The following is a 25,494-nucleotide window of genomic DNA, read 5'->3' on the forward strand; positions in this document are numbered from 1 at the left end:
ATGGATGTTGTTTCTTTGCAGAGGGAGCAGAGATCAGTGCAAAGATGCTGAACTCCCTTATTTAACTGTCACCACAGATCCGCTGCGAACTGGAATTTAAAGCCTGGTTTTTAATTTCCTTCCCATGATTACAGCAGGAATCCCAGAGGTGCTGCTCCTGCTGGGTTTGTGCCAGTCTGTGCCTCTGCCAGCCCCGTGACCCCTCCTGTGCTCCTGTCCCACAGGATCCGGCGCCTGTTCCACTACATCGTCAACCTGCGCTACTTCGAGATGGTGATCCTGATCGTCATCGCCCTCAGCAGCATCGCCCTGGCTGCAGAGGACCCTGTCCAAGCTGAGTCTCCCAGGAACGATGTGAGTGCCACCCAAAATTCCCAGAATTCAGGTGCTCTGCTCCTCCCAGCTCCCGCGTGGCTGTTCCCATCTCCGCAGGGTAACGCACGGTGCTGGCGATGCAGAATTAGAGGTGCCTTTGAGAACACACCCCAGTTAGTTTTGTTTTCTGCCAAAATGCTCCAATTCCTGTCCCTTTCTGCTGCTTCAACCACATCTGAGCTTGAGAGCTTGGAAATCAGGGGCTGTGTGGCTGATGTGGCTTTGGTGGAGGGGCTGCCAAGCTGGCACCTCATTCCACATTGGGAGAGGCTGGATCCTTAGGAAAGGATGTTCAAACATTTCAATTTGAAATACCCCTTTTTGCCTTGGTAAACCTGCCAGAAATGCAGGTGCATTGGAGCCAGCCTTGGGTGCAGTGTGGCAAGGACTGGGAAAATGCTGCTTTAAATCAGTTAATTCAGGCTTGTGCCTAAATAATCTGAAAGTCTCCCAGCAGCTGATTTTTGTCCATCCCAGCAGACAGACCATTGCTGGATGAGGTATTTTACTCCTTGCTCATGTGCTGGTTATTTCAGTATGTGGCCTTCCATAACACACATTTCCCCTTCCCACTTAGGCTCTGAAATACCTGGATTATATATTTACAGGAGTCTTCACCTTTGAGATGGTGATTAAGGTAAGAACTTTTCCAAGCAGAAAGATTCACTTCCTCTTTCAGATTTATTTGTGAGAAGCTGGAGCGGGACAGAGGTGGGGAGGATGGAGAGCTTGAAGTTGGGAAAGCTCTCCTAGCTTCAAACTCATATTTTATGGAGGAAAACCAGGATATCTTTAGGAGCTGTGGCTGTGTAAGAGGATAAGAACTGGGAAGAAACGAGCTGACAGACCGTGCTGAGACACTCCTGATTCTTCCCTTTTCCTTGGGCGCTGAGCAGGAATTTTAATAACCACTGATTCTTGGTTTGTCATGTTTCAAAAAGCTGAGAATTTATCTTTTTACTCAGTAGGGTGACAGGTTTTGCCAGGACTGTGGGGCAGTAACTTCCCAGAGAGCACAATTCCATAAGATCAGGATTCAGTGTTGGGGTAAGGCAGGAGTTGGGTTTTCCAGTCAGAGCAAGATACAAAAGAGATGCAGAATAAAATCAGGATTAATGCAAGTGTGTGGAAAAAAATCCTAGGGAGCAGTGAGAGATCTCATTTCTACAGCTTTTGGTTGTGGTTTGTTGATCTGAGATTCATTTTTGGGAGAGTTTTTCTGCCTGTTAGAGAGGAGCAGCTTGGATGAGTATCTCAGCAATTTGTGAAGGTGCTTTGATCCAGAACCTTCTCCTGCCCCTTGGCAGGGTGGATTTGGGCCATATTTTATTAAAACTCTTCCTTTTTCTGGGTTTTCTCTGCAGATGATTGATTTGGGGCTGCTGCTCCACCCTGGCTCCTACTTCCGTGACCTGTGGAACATCCTGGACTTCATTGTGGTCAGTGGGGCCTTGGTGGCTTTTGCCTTCTCGTAAGTTCATTTTCCTCCTCCTCCCAAATCCCAGGGAATAGGTGACAGAGGGGGCAGGAGGCTGGCACAGGGACAGTGGCTGTGTGATGTTCGTGGCTCCATTTCTCAGTGAAATGTTCCGTTCCTGCCCTTTTCCCTCTCGTAGCTAGCAGGCAGGGGATGGGAAGAAAAGAATAAACCCAATTAAATTTGTGTTGTGGAATCTCGTGAAAATCCTCCCAGCTTTAGGCTGAGTCCATTCACTGCTCATTCACACACAAGCCAGGATTTTTGTGACTCTTTGGCCAATTCTTTTCAGGAACTCACCGTAACACTTTGTGGCAGTCCAGTGTCTCCAGTCAGTGACTGTGAGAATCGCTCTCATTTTGAGAAAACAGTTCAAGAAATCAGCTGATAACTCTGTGAACTCTTGGCAAACCCTTATTTCCAGAGTTATGGATATTTATTCTGGTTCACAAACCTTTGCTATTTCTCTCCTTTTCTCTCCTCTCTCTGTACTTCCACTCTTAGTGCTCCCTCCCCCAAACCCAGATCTGTATTTATGTCTTTAAATAATACCCCACCTTCTTCTTTCATGTCATGGAGGATTTTCAGCAACAAACACGGAGAAATAACTCCTTAAAAATTAAGATTAGCTTCTCATCCGAGCTTTTTTCCTTGGAAGCAACCAGAGGAAGAGCAATGCAGCTCCTTCCAACCTTCAGGAGCTGAGCTGGAGAATGGAAAGAAATTTTCCACTCGGATTGTTGTTTGCAAATCCTTTCCTGAGAAACACTGGGAGACACCTGGAACAGGCAGCGTGACTTGACCGGTTTAATCTTCTGCTAAATTAGCCCCGAGTAATTAGGGGAATATTCATCAGCCCCGAACTCCCCAGTTTGTGACACCGTGATTAGAGGAGAGGAAATTGTTTCACTTGCTAAAGAGAATTAGCAGCTAATGAGAAAAGCATCCACCTTTGTCAGGGAGCCTCGAGCGTGGCTGGGCTGCTTTAGAGTGGCAGAAATTTTTCTTAGCTGAGCCAAATCCCTGCTCCTCCCTTAGCTCTGCACAAAAAATGCACAAAATGTTGCTTTCCTGGTAAAATGTTCCTCAGCAATTTTTTGTTTTCTGAGCTGTCAAAACTCCTCTTGAGGCTGTGAGATTTGTGGTTTAGCTCTGCTTTTCTTCAGTGCAAATGCAAATAAATACAAATACAAATATGAATGTAAATACAAATACAAATACAAATGCAAATGCAAATACAAATACATACAAATAAATACAAATAAACCCTCCAAGTTAAATTAACCAAAAAGTGGATGGAGAGAATCGATATTTTAAGTGTGATTTTTGGCGATATTGAAAGCTGGGCTGTGCCTGATCCTTCACCAAATTAGTCAGGTATTGGAGAAAATCATACCCAACATAATGTTTGCAAAGGAATGCTCTTTAAACATTTTGTCCCTCATTAAAAATCAGATTTTTTGAGGTGCTGACTGCTCTGTCCTAAGCAAAATTATATTGGTGAATGTCCTGCTCACTTAAAATTTAATATTCAAAACCAAGGTGCTTTTTAAGCTTGACTAGACATGTGTGGGGTTTTATTTCCCTGCACATGAAATGTATCTGTGGAACATCTTTCAGAATTTGATTTACTTAAGCCAGACTGAGTTAATAAAAAATTTAACTAAAGAAAGCCATGTAACAACATTAGAATTCAACAAAGCTCCTCTGAATTGAAGAGAGGTAGAGAAGTAAAATAATCACATAAAACAACACAACCCAAAGTCTGGATTTCCCTGAGAATTTCCCTTTTCCATCAGGAATTCAAACTTCCAAGCCTGGTGGGGAAAGGGGCATTTTGGGAGCCCTTCAGAGCAGCTCCCTGTGCTGTGAGAACAAACCTCAGGCTCTGCCTTTAAAACATCTTCACTTTGAACACCATTTTCTTTTGAGGGAGATTTTCCTTGCTCGAGTTATGGATTAAAATGAATAATTTTTAATCTTTCTGAGGCTTTTCATGCTCAGGTTTTCTTCTATTGCTCATGTTGGGCCATGAATATCTAACAGCACCTCATCAGCCTCTAAATAAATTACTTTTACATCCCCTGCCTGTGCTTTATAATAGGTGCCCCAAGCTGCTTTTATTTTCCACTGTGAGTGAGTCTTGAGCAGGGTTTTACAGCCAGGGACTGCATAAACCCTGCCTAGTTACTGTCTCCCAGATTAAAGTCAGACAAGCTTATTTGTGTGACTCGGGAAAATTTGAATTTCTTCTGTGATTTTTCTGCTTTCTGTAAGCCCTGCTCCCCATCCCCCTCCCAGTAGGCAGCATCCAATCCAGGGAATGCCTGCAGCCTCCCTGCTGGAGCCCAAAAGCAGGAAAATCAGTCATTCCTAGGAAATTACTTTCCCCAAACAATTCTGAGTCCTGACAGGGTAGAGAGCCATGATTTATGCCCAGCTCCTGGTTTGGTTAAACCAGATGGACACTCAGAGCCAGCTGAATGTTGATAATCCCAAAAAGGAGCTCCTGGAGTCTCTTTGTTGTTCAATCAGTTGGATTTTTCCAGCGAATCCTACAGCCCTGTCACCCTCCTCAGTGTCACTAAAAATGGGATTTGATGTGGCTGTCACCACTTTGTTTGCAAGAACTCACAACTACCACGTGCAAGGTGGGATTTAATTCATGTTTTTGGCCTCCTTGTTGTCCACTGACGGTGATGTGAACCAACTTCTTGCTGAATTAACCCATCCCTAAAAACCTGGGAATAACAGAGCTCCCTGAAACGCTCCCATCTGGAATATTGCAGCAGCCTGTGTTAATTTAAGCATTTGAGATGGTATCAGTCACTGGTACAAGATTGATAAAATCCAGCTCTCAAAGCAGCTATGGGTTTTCTTTCTGCCTGCAGCTCTTTAGAAGCAGCTCTGTGGTTAGAAAAATAAAAAATAAATTTCTAACAACACCCCTGGGGATATGCTGGGAACAATAATATGATGCTGATAATAATAAACTAATGTCTTCCATTTAGGAAAGCATTTCAAAGAGAAATCCCTTTCTTTTTCCGCAGATAAACATGCCACAAACACCCAGACACATTTGAGTCCTTAGGGAAACAGAAGCAAACAAAAGAAACATGGAAACTTGTCACCAAAATCTCTCAGCCCCAGGTGCAAAATGTACTTGGGAGGAACAGCTGAGGGAGAGCAGCAAAGATTTGGCCTGGAAAAATTTGGAACAGAGATGCCCAGAATTTTGAGATGCTCTTGGAGAAAAACAAATAGTTGAGGTTATCCCATGCAAAGTGGGAGAGATGTGGAGGTGTTTTTCCCAGTGGAAGGGCTGATCCAGCAGGGAATGTGGGATTTCTGTGCAGAGCCCTCCCTTCCCCGCTGGTTTATCCTGTGGGGCTGCCGGGAGTGGGCCAGGGGCTGGGGGATCTCTCTGATGTTTCTGTTTGTCATTGACTCTGCTCTTTCTTTGTCTTCTCCTCGCTGGAATCTCTCTCTAGGAGTTTCATGGGGTAATATGTTCTTCCTGTCTCTTGCTGCTCTGTTTTGCCTGTCCAACCTGTGTCCACACACTTTGCCACTGTGGAGACAACCCAGCCATGTTCCACCCATCCCATCGACCCCTCTGTCCCTTTACTGCTCATTATCCAGTGAAATGTATTATTTTTCCTCATCCATCCTGATTGTCCTTCAGCAGAGATAGCAGCAGACTAGAAATCCAAGCCAGAGAGTCAAAAAACCACATGGAAATATATCTGTACCAGAAAGATTTGAGGGGCTGCCTCAGTGGGCATTGAAGGCTGAGGTACAATTCATGGAAATCTTAATAACCAGGTTTAAAGAAGCAGTTTGAGTCTCTTTTGGAGGATTCCACCTCCAAACAGCCAAGCTGGGAGCTCCAGGACTGATTGAGTGTAGCGTGGGCAATGTGACCCAGCCGGGATCCAGGCTCTGATACTGGGGAAAGTCTCTGCCATGGGAGCTTTTTGCAGGGGTGATTTGTGAAGAAGGAGGTTCCAAAAATTGTATTTAACACTGTGCGAGTGGCGGTTTTGCTGTCAGTGCAGAGGCAGGGTGGGAGGCAGAGCCGTGTCCTCTATCCCCACATTCCAGGAGCTCCAGGGGGATCCTCCACAGAAAGAAGGATGCCAAGTAAAACCTTTGATGGGATCCAGGAAATTTGGTACTTGGTTCTTTCTTCTCTCTAGGAAAGCAGGGGATTTAGGGCAGGAAAAGGATGGCTTTGTGCGTGGGCAGGGTGGGGTGACCTCATTTACTCTTCCAGGGAAGAATTCACCCTGCCAGGAGGATTCCAGGCAATCACAGAAGGCAGAGGCTCCACCTCACCCTGAATTTTTGATGCCCTGACTCTGAGAAGTGCATGTCACCTGAAATCAGAGCTGCTGGCAGCAGCAACAGGAACAAGCAGCTTCCATTTGAAAGAACCATTAAATTTTTAAAGGTTCCTTTATTTATTAAAGGGAGAAAAGGCTCTGCAAAGCTGTTTTAAAATATTTTTAATGTTTTAAATAAACAGGCAGCAAACTGGCACAGAAAACAACAACAAAACAGCACTGGCCTAATGCACCCAAAATTGATCTAATGCAATTTTTTTTGTGGTATTATCTTTTTTTCTTTTTCTTTCTTTCTTTTTTTTTTTTTCTGTCTGCCTTTATCCTATACTTTTCTTTAGCTCTTATTCAAGATTCAACTCTCCTGAATGTTGCAGTTGTTATTCTGCAGTCAATTAAAACCTTGTTCTTCCATGGCAATTTATTTTTGTTGTGAGGAATATTCAGGTCAGATGTGTGCTTGGATACACCTTTTGACTAAATCCCAGCTCCATCTGGACCTTTTATTTTCTGAGACATCTGGCTTTGTATGGAAGCAGGGGAAAAAACACCAATATTGGCAGAGAGGGTTTTTAAAAACGCCCAAACCCAGCCCTGAGGGTTTTAGTTGACAGAAGAGTTGCAGAGGATCCTTTTAATTAAAATTCAATTTGCATCACCCTGGGTCAGAGCACAAGGAAAAGCTTTTCCTGTAGTAGGGACCTTACTGTGACAAGAAATAGGATTTTTTTTTTTTTCCTCAGGATTCTTTATATGGCTCAGAACATAAATCCCATTAAGATTTAATTGGCTCACGCTCTTTATTTGCTTAAGTGCCTGAATGGAAAAAAATCAGTCAGCCCTTCTTAGTGTCCTCTGCTGAGGCAGAAGGAATTCCGTGTGACTGGAGCTGTCTGCCCTCCACCTCTGAGCTCACTCATCCGCACCCCTCCCATTCCAGGGAAAAGCAGGAGCCAGGATTTGCTCTGCCCCACGTCTCTTTAACCTCCCTGGAAATATTAAATCCACAGAAACTCTTGCTTCAGGCGTGGAGCCCGCCCTGGGAGAGCAGAGCAGGGAAATGGTCTCTGTGTTTGCACGAGGCCTCGTTAGTGCAGTTGTTAATTGGCACAAGAGCAGCGTGGTCCGTTCGGGTCTCCAGGTGTCAGGAGAAAGCACCACAGAAACCAGACCATTCTGGGGTTCTGAGTGAGCCCAGGAGAGCAGAGCTGAGCTGGGCTGGGCTGGGGGTGTGACGTGCTCAGCAGGAGCGTGCCTGTGGCTGGGATGGAGCAGAGCTCTGGGCTCCGTGTCCCCGTGTCCCACCCCTTCCCTGTCCTGCTGCCCCAAATGCCACCCTGAAGGGTCTGCCCTTGGCTCCTGCCCTCCCCAGCTCCCACCTCCCCTGGCTTTCCCCAGGAGCAGTGCAGGATTGGCCTGGCAGAGGGGAGAGGTGCAGGGAGCAGAGGGGGCAGCCCAGGGGATGGGCATGGGGTGGCCCCAGCCCTGGGGACAGGTGGCATTTGCTGTGGCATCTCCTTGGCCATGACCCATTTCTTCTTTTGCTTCTCTGCTGCCATTCCCATCCTCCTGGAGAGGCTGAACAAACTGTTCTGCAGCCAGGGCACTGCTGAGAGTCACAGTGGGGAGCTGCAGGTCAGCTGGTGGCTCTGGTGACACCGAGGTGACCATGGCAGGGACAGTGAGCTGAAAGCAAATCTGCAAAGCCAAGCCTAGGCCAGACCTTCAGCCCTGCTGAAACCTGACAAGAAAGGCAGAAAAAACTCTGCTGGCAGTGCCTGTTTCATCTGGAGCAGATCAAAGATCTCTAATGAGAATCAAATATTATTTTTAAAAATATTTAATAGTTGTTTTGAGGCTTTAAATTGGTCTTATTGATCTGGGAGTAAATCCAATGCCTGGGTTTAGAGCCATGTCAGTGATGAGGGTCCAGCTGGGATGGATTAAAATGGTCCTGAAACAGCCCTGGAGGATGAGAGAGGGAGAAGATAGGGACCTGTCCATCCTGTTCCCCCTCTCCCCCACTTCGACTAAATCTTGTGGAAAGGAAATTTCTCCTCAAGTTGTACATCCCTGGGATACAACCCACAGCCCTCCAAAAATTCCTGTGTCTCCCTCTTACTGCATTTCCAGACAACTGCAATGCCTGGTAATGGGACAAAGGGACTGGAGCTGAGGCAGGGGTGTGGGTTTGGGTTGGAGGTTCTGGTCCAGGTTACTGTTGAGTAGTACGGGGTTAGGAGTGAATTCTTCACCCTTTGGAAGTGGATGGATTTCCAAAAAGACCCTTTCCAGGCTCAGCCAGCCACAAAACTGGGTGACTTCCTCCACTCTTGGTGCTCCTCCCTCAGCACAGGATGTAGGGCAGGGTGGGGGAAGCTTTGCAGTCCTTCCCAAACCTCCATGGGTCTCTCGGGCCTCTCGTACTTCCATTATTTCCCTCTTGGGAGAAGAGGAGAGTTCAGCAGCTTGCAGAGCACAGAATAGGTGTGTCAGCATCTGTCTCACACGTTCTTCATTCCCACCTGTGTTCCCTCAGCGCAGTCCCAGACCCAAATCTCCAGCCATGAATAAAACTCTGTTCCAGATTTCCATCCCATTTTCCACTCCATATGAAACAAAGGGAATGTCGTTGTTTTGCCGTGGGGTTGGGAGAAGATGTACCTGTTGTCTTCTTGTGTTCCTTTATTTTGGAAGTGCACGAGGAAAGGAACTCTGTCCTTCCCCTCAAACCCCTCTTGATGTTAACAAGAGGAATGTTCTCGACCTTGCACTCGGTTTTAATAAAACCTAAACCCCAAATGTGATTGACAGCACCTGCATGCCTGAGTGGGGAGCTGCCCCAGCACTGTTCCAGGCATGTAATATATTGCCATATTACATGTTCCTGCATGGGATTGGTGGCATGTCCTCCATGGGAGACTCAGGGATGAGGGAACAGGCTCTGACCCCCAGGAGAGCTCTGTCCCTCACCAGGAAGGCTCCCAAACCCTCTTGGCACAATGTTCCTGCCAGAGAAGTGCACGGAGAAACACCCCCTGCCTCATCCAGAAACAACCCCTGCCTCATCCAGCTGGGAGGGAAGAGCCTCCTGTGGCTTTGTCCCTTCTCCTGCCGGGAATGGGATGGAGGAGCTGAGCCTCCTGTCCCGGTGCTGCTGCCCTGGCTGGGAGCGTTGTCCAGGTGTGGAGTGGGGGCAGGAAGGTCCCCACGTCCTGGTAAGTGGCTGAGAGGTGACAAAGCCTGGCCAGCCCGTGTGGCTGAGCCCTGCCAGGACCCTGTCCTGCCCCAGCCTTCTCCTCTGTGCTGCTGGAGACATCCCAGGTGAGGTTGGGTCATCCTGCCTGCAGCCCTGGTGAGGATGGACACACAACCTGTCAAAACATCCCCAAACCCAACCAGTTCCACCACCAAAGCCACCCTGGATACCCACAAATATCCCAGTGAGTGGCCTGGGGAGCAAACGATTCCCTCTGTTGTTCTTGTGCCTTTTTCTCCCTTGCAGAGGAACCAAAGGCAAGGACATCAACACCATCAAGTCCCTGCGAGTCCTGCGCGTGCTCAGGCCTCTGAAGACCATTAAACGTCTGCCAAAACTAAAGGTTAGAAAATAACCCAAATTTTTCCTTCTCTGGAGGTTTCTGGCTGATCTGAGTGGAAGCTGGTGGACTCCACTTAATCCAAGTTGTTTCTGTTGCTTTTATTTCATTGCAATGAATCTTTTTGCCAGATGAGCACAAGCAGCTGGGCAGGTGTTGAGCAAATGTCAAACACTGGGGTGCTTCTGCAAACATCGTGGATAATGTTGGGGATTCTTGTCCTGAAAGAAAATTTTAAAAATAAAAAGATTTTTTTATTTATACCTGAAAATAAAACCTCTACAAATAGAAAAAAACACACAATTAAATTAAATTACAGTTCATAAGTGGGATGGTCTTTGATGTGATAAAGGAGAAAATGGGGTTGGAAGGGTTTGGCTTTCCCTAGAGAATTTAACATGAATATTGCAAGGTTTTCCACAGGCTGTCCAAAGATATTTGTCATTGCTATGGAAGCAGCTTTAATTTATTCATCTTTCTATTAAAGAATCCATAGTACAGGGGTTTATCCCTAGAGCACAGATCTAAAAACTAAAATAAATTTAATTGCCTGTGATTACTCATCTAGCACCAACAGTCTGAGGTACAGCCAGGCCCTGCAAAGAGAGAATGGAAGGAGTTAACAAAACCCAGTAATTTCTGAGGTTTAGGGACTCCTCAATACCTCTTGTGGGCTGTTCTCTGTGAGAGCTGGAGAAAAAAACCAATATTTTGGAAGGGTGAAAATGTGTTTGACAATTCCTGTTTTCACATCAAAATAAGGGTCAGCTGTTCTGTAGATTTGCTTTTGTCTGAGCCTACTATTCATGCTTAAATAATTTTAGTTTTATGCTCACTAAATTCATCTAAAAAGGAGCATTAATGTTGAAGCATGTAGAAATTTTATGTAGGATTTCTGGGCTGATCAGAGGGATTTCCATCAGGATTTCTGGGCCAATCAGAGATATTTCCATCAGGATTTCTGGGTTGATCAGAGGGATTTCCATCAGGATTCCTGGGTTGCTGTCTTGGTTTGAAAAGCCAAGTATCTGCTAAGGAGAGCAGGAGCCTCTCTTGAAATGGAAAATGTAAACCCCCTCCTTCGGAATTATAATAATTTTGAAATTAAGAGGCTCTCAGGTAAAGATATAGGAGTAAGAATAACAGTTCTTCAATAGGAAAATTAAAAATGCAGGAGTAAAAAACAACACTTCCAGAGCCAGAACAGGCCCTGACACCCTGTGGCTCAGCCCTCCTGCAGTGCCAGCTGTGCTTCTGCTGGAGCAGGATCCTGCACAAGGGGGGAGTTTTCCTCTGGAGCTGCAGGGCTGGGGGAGATGGGCCTGGGCTCCTCTGGGAATGCAGGGGGAAGAAAGCTGCTCCTCTGGGAATGCAGGGGGAAGAAAGCTGCTCCTCTGGGAATGCAGGGGGAAGGAAGCTGCTCCTCTGGGAATGCAGGGGGAAGAAAGCTGCTCCTCTGGGAATGCAGGGGGCAAAGGCTGCTGTGCTGTTCCCAGGTCAGATTGGATCCAGGTAGGAATGCTTGGCTCCTCCCCTGGGTGGAGCATCTCGCAGTGGGATGATGGAATTTTCTCAGCCATGCAGGGACACTCAGTGGCCATGGACAGCAGATTCCTCCCCTCGCCTCTCTCCTGGAGGGAGGATGGTTGCTGGAAGAGATAAAGAAAACTGCCCCACCTGGTTTTAAGGGCTGACCCATTACCAGAAGATAACAGTACAATACACACCTCTAGCCACTCTCACATTTACAACCTAAGGCAGTTGCATCAGGAGTAATTCTGTGAAGGATTCACTTCCATTCAGAGGAACAGAAGCAGGATTGTACAAACCCTGTGCTTGGTCAGGGACTGCTCAATTTCTGGTTTTATGAGAAACTTCTGACTAAAATGAAACTGCAAATTACTTGTAATGAATCAGGGCCTCATACCCACGTAGGAAATGGATTTGAGGAGTTCTTTGCAGGAAGTTTGGGAATGCACATGCTGACTACATTAGTCACACCTCATTTTGACAGACAGCTCTCTAGAAAAATATTTATTCAAAGCATTTGGTTGTTTTGTTTCTGGTATTTTTTCCTTATTATTCCAACAGTTGTTACGCAGCCACTGGAATTAAAATAAGTGCAATTTTAATTTAATAATGAAATGTTGGCTCAGGACTAATATTGTCTTGACAAGCTGTGATTGTCTTTATAAATGTTATGAGCAGCATCAGAAAATTCAGTGTCACAGCCAAAGTTGTGGATAAAGCAGGAGATAAAGGAAGCTGCAGTTATTTCTCACAGCTTTGGGAAGTGTTTGGGGAGCAAAAATCCATTGAAGCATCCATGGGTGGTGGGATGGGTAATGAGTCCCAGAGGAGAGAGATTTAGGTGGGATATTGGGAAGGAATTGTTCCCTGTGAGGGAGGTGAGAGACCCTGGCACAGGTGTCCAGAGCAGCTGTGGCTGCCCCTGGATCCCTGGAAGTGTCCAAGGCCAGACTGGATGGGGCTTGGAGCAGCCTGGGACAGTGGAAGGTGGGAGCAAGATGATCTTCAAGGTCCCTTCCAGCCCAAACACTTCTGTCATTCCCTGAGTGTGGTTAAATTGTGGTGCCAAGATTTTGCATGAACTTTTCCTTTCTTCCCACCCCTTGACCTTGTCCTCCTGCACCCTCAGGCTGTCTTTGACTGCGTGGTGAACTCCCTGAAGAACGTCCTCAATATCCTCATTGTTTACATGCTCTTCATGTTCATCTTCGCTGTCATCGCTGTGCAGCTCTTCAAGGGCCGCTTCTTCTACTGCACAGACGAGTCCAAGGAGCTGGAGAAGGACTGCAGGTACAGCTGGGAGCAGGGGATGTGGCAGGGAGCAGTTTCCTCCAGCTCCCCAGGCTGGCCCAAAGTCAGGGATTTGCTGAATGGGAAGAGTCTCCTGTAAATAACAGCAATAATTCAGCTCAGGTACCCCGGAGGTGAATTTTTTCTTCTTTTTCTTTAACAGCTGTGTAATTCCTGGCTCTGATATTCAGGATACAGGGGAGGCAGCTTCTTTCCTGGGAAAGCTGAGTGTGATGTTTGAGAAGGGATTGTGATAGTGTGACTCCACTTTCCACCTGTTGCCTCCATTCTTAGAGCTCTTATCAATTAGAAAAACACACTGAATAAATAATCAGGAGCGTGGGACATTAAAGAGCTACTAATTAGCGAGGAGAGGGACAAGATGAGAATATCTTAAAAGCCCTGTCATGCTTTGTCCTTCCCAGCAGGCTGGCAAGGTGTGTGCATCTCATTAGCTTTATTCTTGGCACCCAAAGCACCTCCTCAGCACTGCCCTGCTCTGCCCGTCCCTCTCCTGCAGGGCTCGTCCCTGCTGGGGTCCTAGAGGCCATCACTGCAGTTCTTCCTTGGAAAAATGTAGCTAAATTATGGAAAGGAATGTGAAATTACAGAGTAGGGTGGGTTGGAGAGGGTTCTCCACATGCCAGGCCCCTCAAAGAGGGACACATTTAGGAATTAGATCCAACCCTGCAGTAGGAGGCAGAGATGTTTCCCCATCAAGCAGAAGTTTTCTGTGGAGTCAGACAATTGAGGGGCAGGCATGGTGTTAATGGCTGGCTTTGCCTAATGAATGAATGAATCCCCTGATTAAAATCTTTCATTTTCAGACTTAAAGTCCAGTTCCCATGGCCAGAGCTGGCTCAAAAATTGGCCTTTATTTCTGTCATGGACTTTGAGGGAGTCCCTTTGTCTTTAACCCACAGCACAGTCCGGACTGTGCTGCTGGGGCTTTCCAATACTCCTGAGTGCTAAGAAATGCCTAATCTAATTTAATTCTCTCATTGGCTCCAAATCTCTTTTTCCTAGGGGTCAGTACCTCGATTATGAAAAAAATGAGGTGGAGGCACAGCCCAGGGAATGGAAAAAATACGAGTTCCACTACGACAACGTGCTCTGGGCTCTGCTCACGCTCTTCACCGTGTCCACAGGGGAAGGGTGGCCAACGTGAGTAAACGGCACAGGCAGGGGCTGATGGTGCAGGTAAAGCAGGTCCCCAGAGCTCTGAGGGACAGCAGGTGACCTGGGAAATGAGAAAAGTCTTTTATCAGCTAAGTTTTGTGTGATTATTGTGTGAACCAGCAGGTTCTGCGTTTTCCTTGGTGCTCTCCCGATCTTGCACAGGGATGCTCAGAAAGTTTTCAATTCTTGCTTCAGGCTTTTGGACTCACACACCTTTCTCAGGGGTAAAACTGATAATGGAAATGGTAGAAAATGCAGGGGGAAAACTGTTGTGAGCTCTGCTGAAAGTCTGCTGGGCATGACAGACCCCAAATGACGTTTCCTGTTCAGCACATGACTTTATTTTGGCACACGTGGAGTGCAGTGTGTGGCCAGGGCTTCTCCACCTCCACGTTTGACTCTTTCATAAAATAAAGACTAGAACAGTATCATCTCCCTTTTCCAGTCCCTCACTGTGGTCCCCTACTTGGATGTCATCAACACCTCTCTTTTCCCACTCTTGCTCCATCCCTGTTGACCAGAGAAGAGAAGCCAGATCCAGCTGGATCCTCTCCCCTTTGGGAGATCAGGGGGGATCGGTGGATCTGGGCACAGCAAATCTCCACCATTCTGCAAAATGGTGACAACAAAGGGTTTCCCTAAAAATATCCTCAAGGAAAACTTCTTCCCAGCCTCATGGATGGGAGCAAGCTTCTCTTGAGCATATGTGGAAAACCCTGCATGTGAGGGAGTGATTCTCAGAGGGTCCTTGGTGCTTCCCAGGGATTGTGTTGACCTTTCCTCTCTCTTTGCATTTGCTTGCAGTGTGCTGAAGCACTCGGTGGATGCCACCTACGAGGAACAGGGGCCCAGCCCTGGCTACCGGATGGAAATGTCCATCTTTTACGTGGTCTATTTTGTTGTCTTCCCTTTTTTCTTTGTCAACATCTTTGTGGCGTTAATCATCATCACCTTCCAGGAGCAAGGAGATAAAGTGATGTCAGAGTGCAGCCTTGAGAAAAACGAGGTACCAACCTCTTCTGACTCCAGAGTTGGTGTTCCAGGGGCTTAGAGCACCTGGATACTGGTGGAAGGCCACTCCCCGTTCCCCCTGTGCTGGGAGGACTGGAGAGCAGTGGTTATTGGAGGGTGTGTGGTGTAGAGTGAAATGAGTGGCTGTTTCAGCTTTCGCATTAAAAAAAAACAAAACAGGGAGAGCTCCCAAATGCTTCCTGTTGGGAGCCACTGCCACACATCCCCCTGGACCAGACCAAAGTGAGGATGGTGAGGCCCTGGCACACCTGGTGAGGCCCTGGCACAGGCTGCCCACAGAGCTTCCCATCCCTGGCAGTGTCCAAGGCCAGGTTGGACACTGGGGCTTGGAGCAGCCTTGGACAGTGGAAGGTGTCCCTGCCATGGGATGGGCTTTAAGGTCCTCTCCAGCCCAAACCATTCCATGATTTTATGTTTGCTCGTGTTTGGAGGAGTAGAAGGAGGCAAACCTTGAGGCCAGACCTCAGAAGCCAAACTGAGGTTGAACTGCTGTGGCTGCCCAGAGGAAAACTCTCTCCAGGCTGGTTTTGTGCCTGGCTGGGATTTTTCCTCCTGGCAGCAGCCAAAAGGAGATGCCTTGACAAGTGTGTAAGACCAGGGTAGAAGAAGCTGTGAGGCTTTTCTTTAAAGCCCCCAAAAATACCCTTGTTTTCCACTCAGGGACCTCCTGAGCTGTTTTTTCTTTAGTTACTGGCATCTGTGTATCTTCCTGCCGTGGGTGTATCCAGTTTCCTTCTCAATCCATGCAGATTTTTAGCATCTGCAGCATCCTTCCTCCAGGGTCCCACAGTCTCAATGACCTCTTTTGGGAAGAACCATCTCTTTTCATATATTTTGAAACTTGAACCTGATTTTTGATGAAAAGAGATGAAATTTTAAGTGATTTTTAATTAGTTTCTTGTTTGTCTAAATGAAAAAAGTCCAAAATAAAGCAGAATATAGAGAGCTTTACCCATGTTACTTTCCAACTGAGCAGAAAGTGATTTCAGACTTGCAATTCTTATGTCAATTCAAAACGCTTCAGAATCAAAAACTCTTGTAGAAAGCAATTTTTATCATAGTTTTATATTCATAATAAAGTGAACAGAAATAGCCAGTGAAGGGGAACTCTTGAGAGTTGCCCCAAGTGCTTTTGGTGGATTGTTTATTGGTAAATTCAGTTCTCATTTTATGAAATATTCTGAGCTGTTCAGGTATTGTTGTGTGTGAGGACACATCTGAGTTCCACAATACTTTTTATAAACCACAAATAACATCTTTACCAATCCCCTGGTTCCTGCAATCGCCCATCAGGAGGAATTGGAAGTGTTTTTAGAAGTGAGAAGGGATCAAGACCGAGCAGGAGCTGGGCTCTCATAGGATGTGGTAGGACTGCAAGGGGCATAGGGTAAATATTCCAGGAAAATTGATCAGGATTTGGGGATCCTGTGCTGCATTTTCAGGAACAGTCAGTACTCACTTGGTGTAAATGCTCTGCTCGCTCTCCCAACCACATTGTGATGGATAAAGACTTCCAGCCCTTTTTGTGGCATCTTTTCATCCCCTTTTTGTTTTGTAGAGGGCCTGCATAGACTTTGCCATAAGTGCCAAGCCCCTGACCCGCTACATGCCTCAGAACAAGCAATCCTTCCAGTACAAGATGTGGAAATTCGTGGTGTCCCCTCCCTTTGAGTATTTTATCATGGTCATGATTGCTCTCAACACCATCGTCCTCATGATGAAGGTGAGTGGGATCTCCCTGAATCTTGGAATTTTGGGCTGTTGGCTGGAGAGACTCTGAGAGCTGGGGGGTCTCAGCAGAGCAGCCAGCACTCCCCGTGTGCCTGGTGGGATTCCTTTGGCTCCCGAGGGAGGTGGATTAGCTGGGATGAGATCCCACCAGTGGGGTTCCCTGCAGAGTGGTGGTTGGGCTCAGCCCCTTTGCTGTGTGAACATGGGATGGGAGCTGGGATCTGCAGGTCCTGATCTCCAGCCCAGCCCGAGCTTTCTCCTGCAGAGCAGGGTCTTGGGGCTGCTCAAAGTCCAGTCAGGCTATGGAAATTCAAACTGAAACAGAGTAGGTCTAAATGGGATATTGGGAAGGAATCCTTCCCTGGGAGGGTGGGCAGGCCCTGGCACAGGGTGCCCAGAGCAGCTGGGGCTGCCCCTGGATCCCTGGCAGTGCCCAAGGCCAGGCTGGACAGGGCTGGGAGCAGCCTGGGACAGTGGAAGGTGTCCCTGCCTGTGACAGAAGGTGGACTGGCTGATGTTTAAAATCCCTTCCAACCTAAACCACCCCATGATTCTGTGAAATTACTCAACTTTGGAACAGCATCAGGCTCCTGGGATGTGATCCAGAGTGGGGGAAGAGACACAGGTGGATGATGTCCCCTCCTATCTCTTGCCTGTCTTTGCAGTCAAGGGGTCCCCATATTCTTAGTGGAAGAAACAGTTCTGCACTTGTCCTCTGGGTTTGAAAATGCCCTTTGTCCCTCCTGGTCCATGCTGTACTTACAGGGAGGTGTCCCTCAGCAACAGTATCCACTGCTGGGGATATTCCAGCTGCCCCCTCAGTATGGCATGGAGCAAGAGAGACAGGAATAATTGTGTTGTAACCCCAAATCCCACTTAAAGTGAGCACAGAATCCTGACAAAAATGAGCAGGAATCAGTGATCTTCCAGTAACAGCCTTTCTTCCATCCCACTTTAGTTCTATGATGCTCCAGAAGCATACGAAGAAATGCTGAAATGCCTGAATATTGTGTTTACATCCATGTTTTCCATGGAATGTGTGCTGAAGATCATTGCCTTTGGTGTGCTGGTAGGTGCCCTCCCCGTTCCCTTCCACCTCTTTCCTCTCTCGATGAAATGCTCGCGTCTCGTGATGTGAGTTTAAAACCAAGCAAACAAAAACCCCCTGACCTGTGCTGGCAAAAAGAAAATAACCCCTGGATCCTTCTATTCCCCTTGTGTTCTCGTTTGGCAGAATTATTTCCGAGATGCCTGGAATGTCTTTGATTTTGTAACAGTGTTGGGAAGTATTACTGATATTTTAGTAACAGAGATTGCGGTAAGTACAGTTTGCTCAATTTATTTCATTTATAAACAAAGCTGTGCCCTGTCAAGACACTGAACCTTCTCCCTACCAGTCTTATTCCCTGGAGCTGCCACTGGGAGTCATGATGGCCTTGGCTGACCTGTTCCATGAGTTCTGCTTTTCCATGGAGCTGAGCACAGCTGTCTGCCCCAAAGAGGGAAGGCTCTGATGAGAAGCACAGTGCTCATGACTCTGCCAGGAAGCAGCTCCCTCTCTCCTGCAGCAAACAACTCTATCCCCGGGCCTTTTCTGCCTATTCATGGAAAAATCCTGATGAATTTAGAGAGGGAAAAGACCAAAGGGATTCTGCTGTGTTCATGTTTTAACATAATGGGAGGTTTTTTGCAGGGCATGTGTCTGACCCTCGGGGTTCCTGCCCAGTCTGGGTCACGGGGCAGGGTGAGGGTGAAAGCAAGTGACAGGGACACAGGGAAGGGAAGAGGTGAAGAGTCTGGACTGGGGGAGTGTTCTGTCACAAAAGCTCTGTGGGGCAATGAATAAACAAGCAGCTTTCCCATAGGACTCCTGGCCAGCCCTACAAGAGCTGCTGTCTCCCTGCTAACAAGCCTTGTATATCTCACAAAGTGGCTGGACTTCAGAATTATTAAATTCTAAAGGATTTTTCCATAAAGGGCAGACAATGTCTGTCTCAATTCCTGACAGTCTGATATTACCTGATGTATAAATTTCTCCTTTCCTCTCCCAGTGCATGTTGTAGCTGATTATGTATCAGAGTGTGATGAATTTGAACTTGACCATAACTTTTCTCCTCAGTCCCAGGAATTTGCCTGTAGATCTCTTTTGTGTTTGCTTAGAACTCCCCACGTTCCTTTACAGGTGGTAGTGAAGACTATGTGACAGCTTCTAACAAAATGCTATTTAACTTCCTTGGTACAAAATAATGCACAAACCCCCAGGTTTTCCTCCCCGTACAAATGGTATTCATTTATCTGCTGGTGGATCCTATGTTGTAGAGTTTGGATTTTGTTTTCAGTGCAGCCAGGCTGAAGTTACTCAGCTCACCCTCTCTGAGTGCTGTGGGACGCCACAGGGTGCTTGTCCCCACTCCCTCTGCCATGGGATGTGTTTTCTTGCCAAGGGCAACCAGACTTTTGCCATGGTTTGAAAATTTGTGAAAACATTTGCAAGTCACCATAGACAGACTGAAACTTTTCCAGCCCTGCTTTGGTCACTTTTCCTGGGAGAAAGCATCACTGACAGCTCAAACAGGGTAAGGGAGCTTCTGGTTGCTCCCAGATTGGTGTCTTCTCCTTCAGGAAGGTTTCTACTTCTCAACACCAAGCCCACATGCTGCTAAAATCCTCAATTTTGGAGCTATTTCACAGTCATGGAGCATCCACAGTGTTGCCCTTCCCTGCTCAGTTAAATGGGATGTTGCCTATCCTTCCAGCTCCCACAGGATGGCCCAGCCAGGGAATTGGATCAGGCTGGGCTCTGAGACATTTCCAGCATCAAAACCTTTGCAGAGTTGTGGGAATTATCCCTGAAACTCCAACAGGGCTAAGCCCCCAGGGACTCATGTGCCTTTCCCTTCTCCTCCCAGGTGGGAAAGAAGAGTTTTTTTTGGTTTACGAGCAACTGGATCCATTCAGTCTTTAAGAGAGGATTTTCTAAATGAGGTTACCAGATTCCCCTGGCAGTGTCCAACATGGAGCTGATCACAAACATCTCTCATCTAAAAGCCAGATGTCCCCAGGACCACTCCAGCCCTGAGCTCTCGGTCCTTTGTGCCTCTGCTCTCTAAAATTCTCTCCCTTCAGCAGCACCCAGAGGGGTAGATCTCTTCTCCCAAGTAAGAAGCAGAAAGGCAAGAGGAAGCAGCCTCAGGTTGCTCCAGAGGAAGTTGAGGGTGGATATTAGGAATAATTGCTTCATGGAAGGGGTGGTCAGGCACTGAAATCCCCATCCCTGCAGGGATTTGAAAGCTGTGTGCATGTGGCACTTGGGGACAGTGTTTAATGGTGGCCTTGGCAGTGGTGTGGGAATGGTTGGACTCTATGATCTCTGAGATCTTTTCCAACTTGAACAATTCCTTGATTTCTGTGTGTAGCCACCAGATCTCCTTCTCTGCTTTTCCCTTCAGACAGAGATTGCCCAGGGGCCACCACCTGCCACTTTTCTTTCTAAACTTGTTTTTCAACACTTCTTTGATGCAGCTCCAGCAGCCCTCCATCCCCACAGGACAGCCACCAGCACACGCTTCCTTAAGCCACACTCATCCCTGCCAGCCTCCCACAGGGACAATGGGCAGGGATCAGAGGGATCTCACAGTGCCCTGAAGATCACACTGATAACGGAATTGATAACGGGATTGATATCAGGATTGATAATGGGATTGATAACAAGATTGATAATGGGATTGATAACAGGATTGATAACAGAATCGATAACGGAATTGACAACAGGATTGGTAATGGCAGCTGGCCACGAGGGAAGCCCCTCGTGGAATTCATTCCACTTCAGCCAGTGGAATGTGGTGGATGTGGTCTTGTACCAGGCTCTCCACTGTCACTTAAACCTTCCTGCCCTCAAAGCCAGGTTGGACACGGCTTGGAGCAACCTGGGACAGTGGCAGGTCCCTGCCCGTGGCAGGGGGAGAAGGAGATGAGCTTCAAGGTCCCTTCCAACCCAAACCATTCCATGATTTTGGGATTCTTCCCTTCCAGTCCTGAGGATGGAAAAGCAGCAGAAGGATGCAGCCCTCTGTTCCTGCCCCATTTGGCCAGTTTTGGGACATTTTGTTAAACTGCTACTTTACCTGATTTAAATACTTCTGGTATTGAGAACCAATGTGGGAAAATGAACCAACAGAACCAGTTTGATCCAATCTTGAACCAATAGTTCCAAAATAGAACCAAGTTTAGAAGAATGTCAGAAAAAAGGGCTGAAAGAGCTGATGCAGAGATGTGAACGTGCAGGGATGGAGGTGAGGAGCAGGAGGTGCCTCATTCACAGAGCACAGCTCAGGTGTAGCCTCTGCCCAACCTCTTTCCCTTTGCAGTTCCAGGTAGGGCAGAGCAGGAAATGAAAGAAATCAAATCCACTCAGCTGCTGCTGAACCAGCCCCAGCTCAGCTTCCTCAGGGCACTCTCCTGGAGCAGGGAATAAGCAGAGAGGAGAGCAGTTCCTGGATCACCAGTCCCACAGCTGTGTCCCCGCAGGGAATGGCCCTTTCTCCATGGCCTTCCTCAGCTCCAGCCTCCCCTCCTCAGCTGGGCAGAGCTTGGCACAGCCCCTTCAGTCCCTCCAACCCTCCTGGCAGCCATTCCCACGGAGTTTCCTCAGCTGGGAAGTCCAGGTGACAGCCACAAGGTGACCTTGACTGCCAACCTGCAGCTGTCCCTGTCCCACCACCCTCCAGGTCCCCGTGGAGATGTTTTCTAGGTGTGACACTGAGATCAGGCTCACAAATAGTTGCCACAGCACCGTTTTCCTCCATGTTTTCCAGCTAGAAGTGTTTTCCAAAGGTAAATAATCCTGAGTGGCCTCACCTGGAGAGACTTGAATTCCACCAGCCTTGTTTGGTACCTTTAACCCTCTGAGAAGTAAAGACAAAAGGAAAAGAAATTAACAGTGTGGATTAATTGCTTTGTTTTAATTTTTCTGGTCATGTCACATGTAATTTACTTTGTGATTATAGTGGAATATCTATTTTTTTATTTCCTCAGGCAAAAGCATGAATGTCAGTTTTTTACCCTCAGTAATTGAAGGAAAGGAGGTGGGATTAAGGGAAAGGTGTCCTTGTGGACACAGTCAGCCTGGGGAGGCTGAGTGGGTGTTTAGCAAACTGACATCTATTTCTATGCCTGGAAATATAAAAAGCCATCCTGAGAAGTGTTTGTGAATTGTCTCCAAATTTGCATTACAAACTGAAATGCAAATAACAACTGCACTGTCTGTGTTACCTCAAGGATCTCCGAATCTGTTTTGGTTCGAAGCATTTTTTATTTCTGGAGTTCCCATAAAATAACACCTCCCCTGATAGCCCAACAGTTTTCTTCCAGTGAAATTTTTCAGAGTTTCCTTTTTGCTTGTCCTGATTACTCATTTTCTCTTTTGTTTCCTGTTTTTGTTCCTTATTTTCCTTATCTACCTGCTGAATCACGCCATCCAATCAACATACAATGCGAAAACCATGTCTCCGTCTGTATGTTGTGCACCTGCTGCTCAAAAAAAATATAAAACTTTGTAAATAACCTTGCAAATATCCATCCATGACAACATCACATATAGGACACGGTTGGTTTCATTGAATTTAAACAATTCTTTAAATTCTCTGCTTTGATTTTCTCTCGTTTTTCTTTGATTTGATACGTTTTTGGTTTCTTTCTTTTTTTTGATGAGAGTTCCGATTGCACTGGTGGAAAAGCCTCACTGCAGCGTGCCCCAAAGTGGCTTCTGCCCTGCACCTCCCTCCCTGGGCTCATTGGTGACCTGAGCAGTTGCCAATAGCCCGTCCCTGCTCCCTGTGCCACCCCCTGTGCCAAAGGGGACGCTGCCACTTGCTTTATTTCTATGGGAAATGGAGGAGATGGCCAGGGAAGGATGTTCTGCACCTGGAAACGCTGGGGTTTGGAGGTGCTGGTACCAAATTCAGCTCTCTCTAAGTGGGTTTGGCTTCTTTTCAGAGCTTTCTGCTGTAGGAGGCACCTGTCAGCCTAACAGGTGCTTTAAGCTGTAATGCAGAATTATTATTGGGGTGGTGGCAGACTTGCATCCCTCAAATCAAAAATTATGGGAAAGAAGGATCTTAAATTTGGAAATTCTCTATGACACCAACCCAAAGAAGAACTCATTTTGCCACCATTGTGGGCACAGAGTCACTGGATACAAACCCAAAACCCCAAGTAAAATGCATAAATCTGTTATGACCAGAGCTGAAAAGTACCAGGAACCAGATCCCACTGGGAATTCAGTGCCAAAGTGCAAATTTATTCCAAAAATGCCTTCAGAAATATTGACCTTTATCTTTAATAATCACCATTAAACAAAAGAGAATACATAAAGGAAAATGCAATCAGAAATATATATCTATATGTATTTCCATTCTTAATTATCTTAGATATGGTTGATAACACAAGACCAAAAGTTTCTCAAAAATCCTTGCTCAGCCACCTGACACCAGCTCTTGAATCTGTGAACATCTGCGTTTCCTGTTGCACAGTTGCTGTTCAGAAAGAAATCAGGGTGAATTTTTATTTCCAGGCTGCACAGTAACTCCATGATTGTTCATGAAGGGTCCTGGGGGGAATTTTCTGCTGGCATGCAGCAGAGAAAAAGACAATGTGTAAGTTCAAAGCTTGCCCAGTGCAAGCCAAGAAGGGAATCCTCCATGGTGCTGGATCCCTTCCAGATGCGTAGGAGATAAATTTGGAGACTTTGCTGCACACCTGGCCCAGGCAGCACAGAAAAGGGCTCTGGCATTAGCTGTGAACATAAAAATATATTGGGGAAAAATCAGTTTGCTAAATTTTGGCTGCTGTCCCTGTTACAGGTTAAAGATTGAAAAACTCATCCTGCACTTTTTTAGGATTGGGGTTGTTAGAAATAGGTCCAGGCTCCTTCAACCACTTGGAATTCAGGTGAGGTCTTTGGAGCAGCAGGGTGTCCTCTGGAGCTGCTGCAGTGCCACAGCAGGAGCAGCAAAGCTGAGAGGGATCCTGGAGAGGAGTCGAGGGCAGAGCTCCCCGGGGCTGCAGCTCCTCCTGGGGCAGCTCCAGCTCTGCCCTGGGACAGGGACAGGAGCCAGGGCACGGCTGGAGCTGGGCCAGGGCAGCTCAGGCTGGAGAGCAGGAAAGGTTCTTCCCCCAGAGGTGCTGGCACTGCCCAGGCTGCCCAGGGAATGGGCACGGCCCCGAGGCTGCCAGAGCTCCAGGAGCCTTTGGCCAGCGCTGCCAGGGATGCCCAGGGTGGGATTTTGGGGGTCTGGGCAGGGACAGGAGCTGGGCTGGGTGATCCCTGGGGTCCTTTCCAGCTCAGGATATTCTGTGATTCTGTCAAGTAGGGAATGAGGAGAGTTCTGGGTATCACACACAAAATTTTTCCAGCATTTCTGACTCAGGATGGAAGGACTGATAGGAAGTCCCTCCAAAGGCAGAGCCCTTGAGACACAGATGAGGGTGGCAAAAGTCTTCAGCCTCTTAAAATCAGCAGTGGATTCCCCAAACTGTAGATGAAGCCAAGACCCTGTGCAGGATTCAGGAAAACTTCAGTGCTGGCAATAGCATGGACATTTAAATGGGAACTCAGCCATTTTCTTATTAGTAATTCCTTAATTAATTCATTAATAAGGTGATTCTTGTTGATGCCAGATGAAGAGAAGTCATAAAGTTTCCTGAGTGATGCCATTATTGGCTTGGTGAGATTCCTGCACCTCCTTCTGTGTCCCTCTGGACAGAGGGAGCAGCTCCTGTGCTGGGCAGGAAACCTCTCTGCTGCTGAAGGCACTGGGGAACAGATCCAGGCAGTGCCTGCGCCCTGCTCTTCATGCCTTTTCTGCTTTTCAGTGTGGAAAACTCTGGAGCTCCCAGAAGAAGCAGGACATGGAGATCCTGGAGTTCAGAGGAGGCCGTGGAGCTGCTCCAAGGAGCCAGGCTGGGAGAGCTGGGGGTGCTCACCTGGAGAGGAGAAGCTCCAGGGAGAGCTCAGAGCTCTTCCAGGGCCTGAAGGGACTCCAGGAGAGCTGGAGAGGGACTGGGGACAAGGGATGGAGGGACAGGACACAGGGAATGGCTCCCACTGCCAGAGGACAGGGATGGATGGGAGATTGGGCAGGAATTGTTCCCTGGGAGGGTGGGCAGGCCCTGGCACAGGGTGCCCAGAGCAGCTGTGGCTGCCCCTGGATCCCTGGCAGCGCCCAAGGTCAGGCTGGACAGGGCTGGAGCAGCCTGGGACAGTGGGAGGTGTCCCTGCCATGGCAGGGGTGTACTGGATGATCTTTAAGGTTTCTTCCAACTCAAAACATTCTGGGATTCTATCAAAACAATCTTTAAAAGGGCATCAGAGCAGTCTCCCATGGTGCGACAGCCTTCAAGGGCAGCTCTTTATCAATGCTGTTTATTCTCCCTGTTTACCCACTCTTCCCAGTTTTCTTCAGGAATGCATCTCCCATCTCCTGTTGTGGGAGGTGGTGGCAGGACCTGGCCATGCCCAGATCCCCAGGCTCCCTTCAGTACCAGACCTTCCTTTTTCAGGAATATAGTGACAGGCCATAGGAAAATGATTTTCCAAACATAATTTGTTATTCCTCCGATGGATTATAAAATCCTAAAGCTCTGGTGCCTGTTGTGAGCACCGTGAGCATCTGTGCAACAGGAAAGCAAAAAAAAAAAAAAACCTGGAAAGGATGGCTTTGATAACCCAGATATCAGATCTGTGCATGGCACAGAGGTGGCTCAGTGGAAGGAGAATTGATGCCAAAAACTGTTTTACCCGAGAAATACAGCAGTGTGGAGTTTCCCCTTTGGCTGCATGCCATCCCAATTCCTGCCTGGAGAGTTGAGGTGTGGGAGGATGGGTTTTGTCTGTGGGGTGCTGAGGGTGCCACACACGTGGAGCCCTTGCAGCCACCAC

The 25,494-nt window shown here is 47.4% G+C and overlaps 1 protein-coding gene across 11 annotated transcripts in view; it reads left to right on the forward strand.

Annotated features, from left to right (window-relative positions):
- CACNA1B (calcium voltage-gated channel subunit alpha1 B) overlaps positions 1-25,494 on the forward strand; it is a 313,565-nt gene that overhangs the window by 241,707 nt on the left and 46,364 nt on the right. For all 11 annotated transcript variants that reach the window (XM_085593746.1, XM_085593747.1, XM_085593748.1 and 8 more), the window contains 10 exons: positions 225-354; positions 953-1,012; positions 1,740-1,846; positions 9,701-9,797; positions 12,454-12,614; positions 13,641-13,778; positions 14,598-14,799; positions 16,384-16,548; positions 17,515-17,625; positions 17,791-17,874. In XM_085593746.1, the coding sequence (XP_085449872.1) occupies positions 225-354; positions 953-1,012; positions 1,740-1,846; positions 9,701-9,797; positions 12,454-12,614; positions 13,641-13,778; positions 14,598-14,799; positions 16,384-16,548; positions 17,515-17,625; positions 17,791-17,874 (1,255 nt within the window). The remainder of the gene's footprint in view (positions 1-224; positions 355-952; positions 1,013-1,739; positions 1,847-9,700; positions 9,798-12,453; positions 12,615-13,640; positions 13,779-14,597; positions 14,800-16,383; positions 16,549-17,514; positions 17,626-17,790; positions 17,875-25,494) is intronic.

This window comes from Lonchura striata, chromosome 17, assembly GCF_050655825.1.
Source record: "Lonchura striata isolate lonStrDom1 chromosome 17, ASM5065582v1, whole genome shotgun sequence".
Taxonomy (NCBI): Eukaryota; Metazoa; Chordata; class Aves; order Passeriformes; family Estrildidae; genus Lonchura; species Lonchura striata.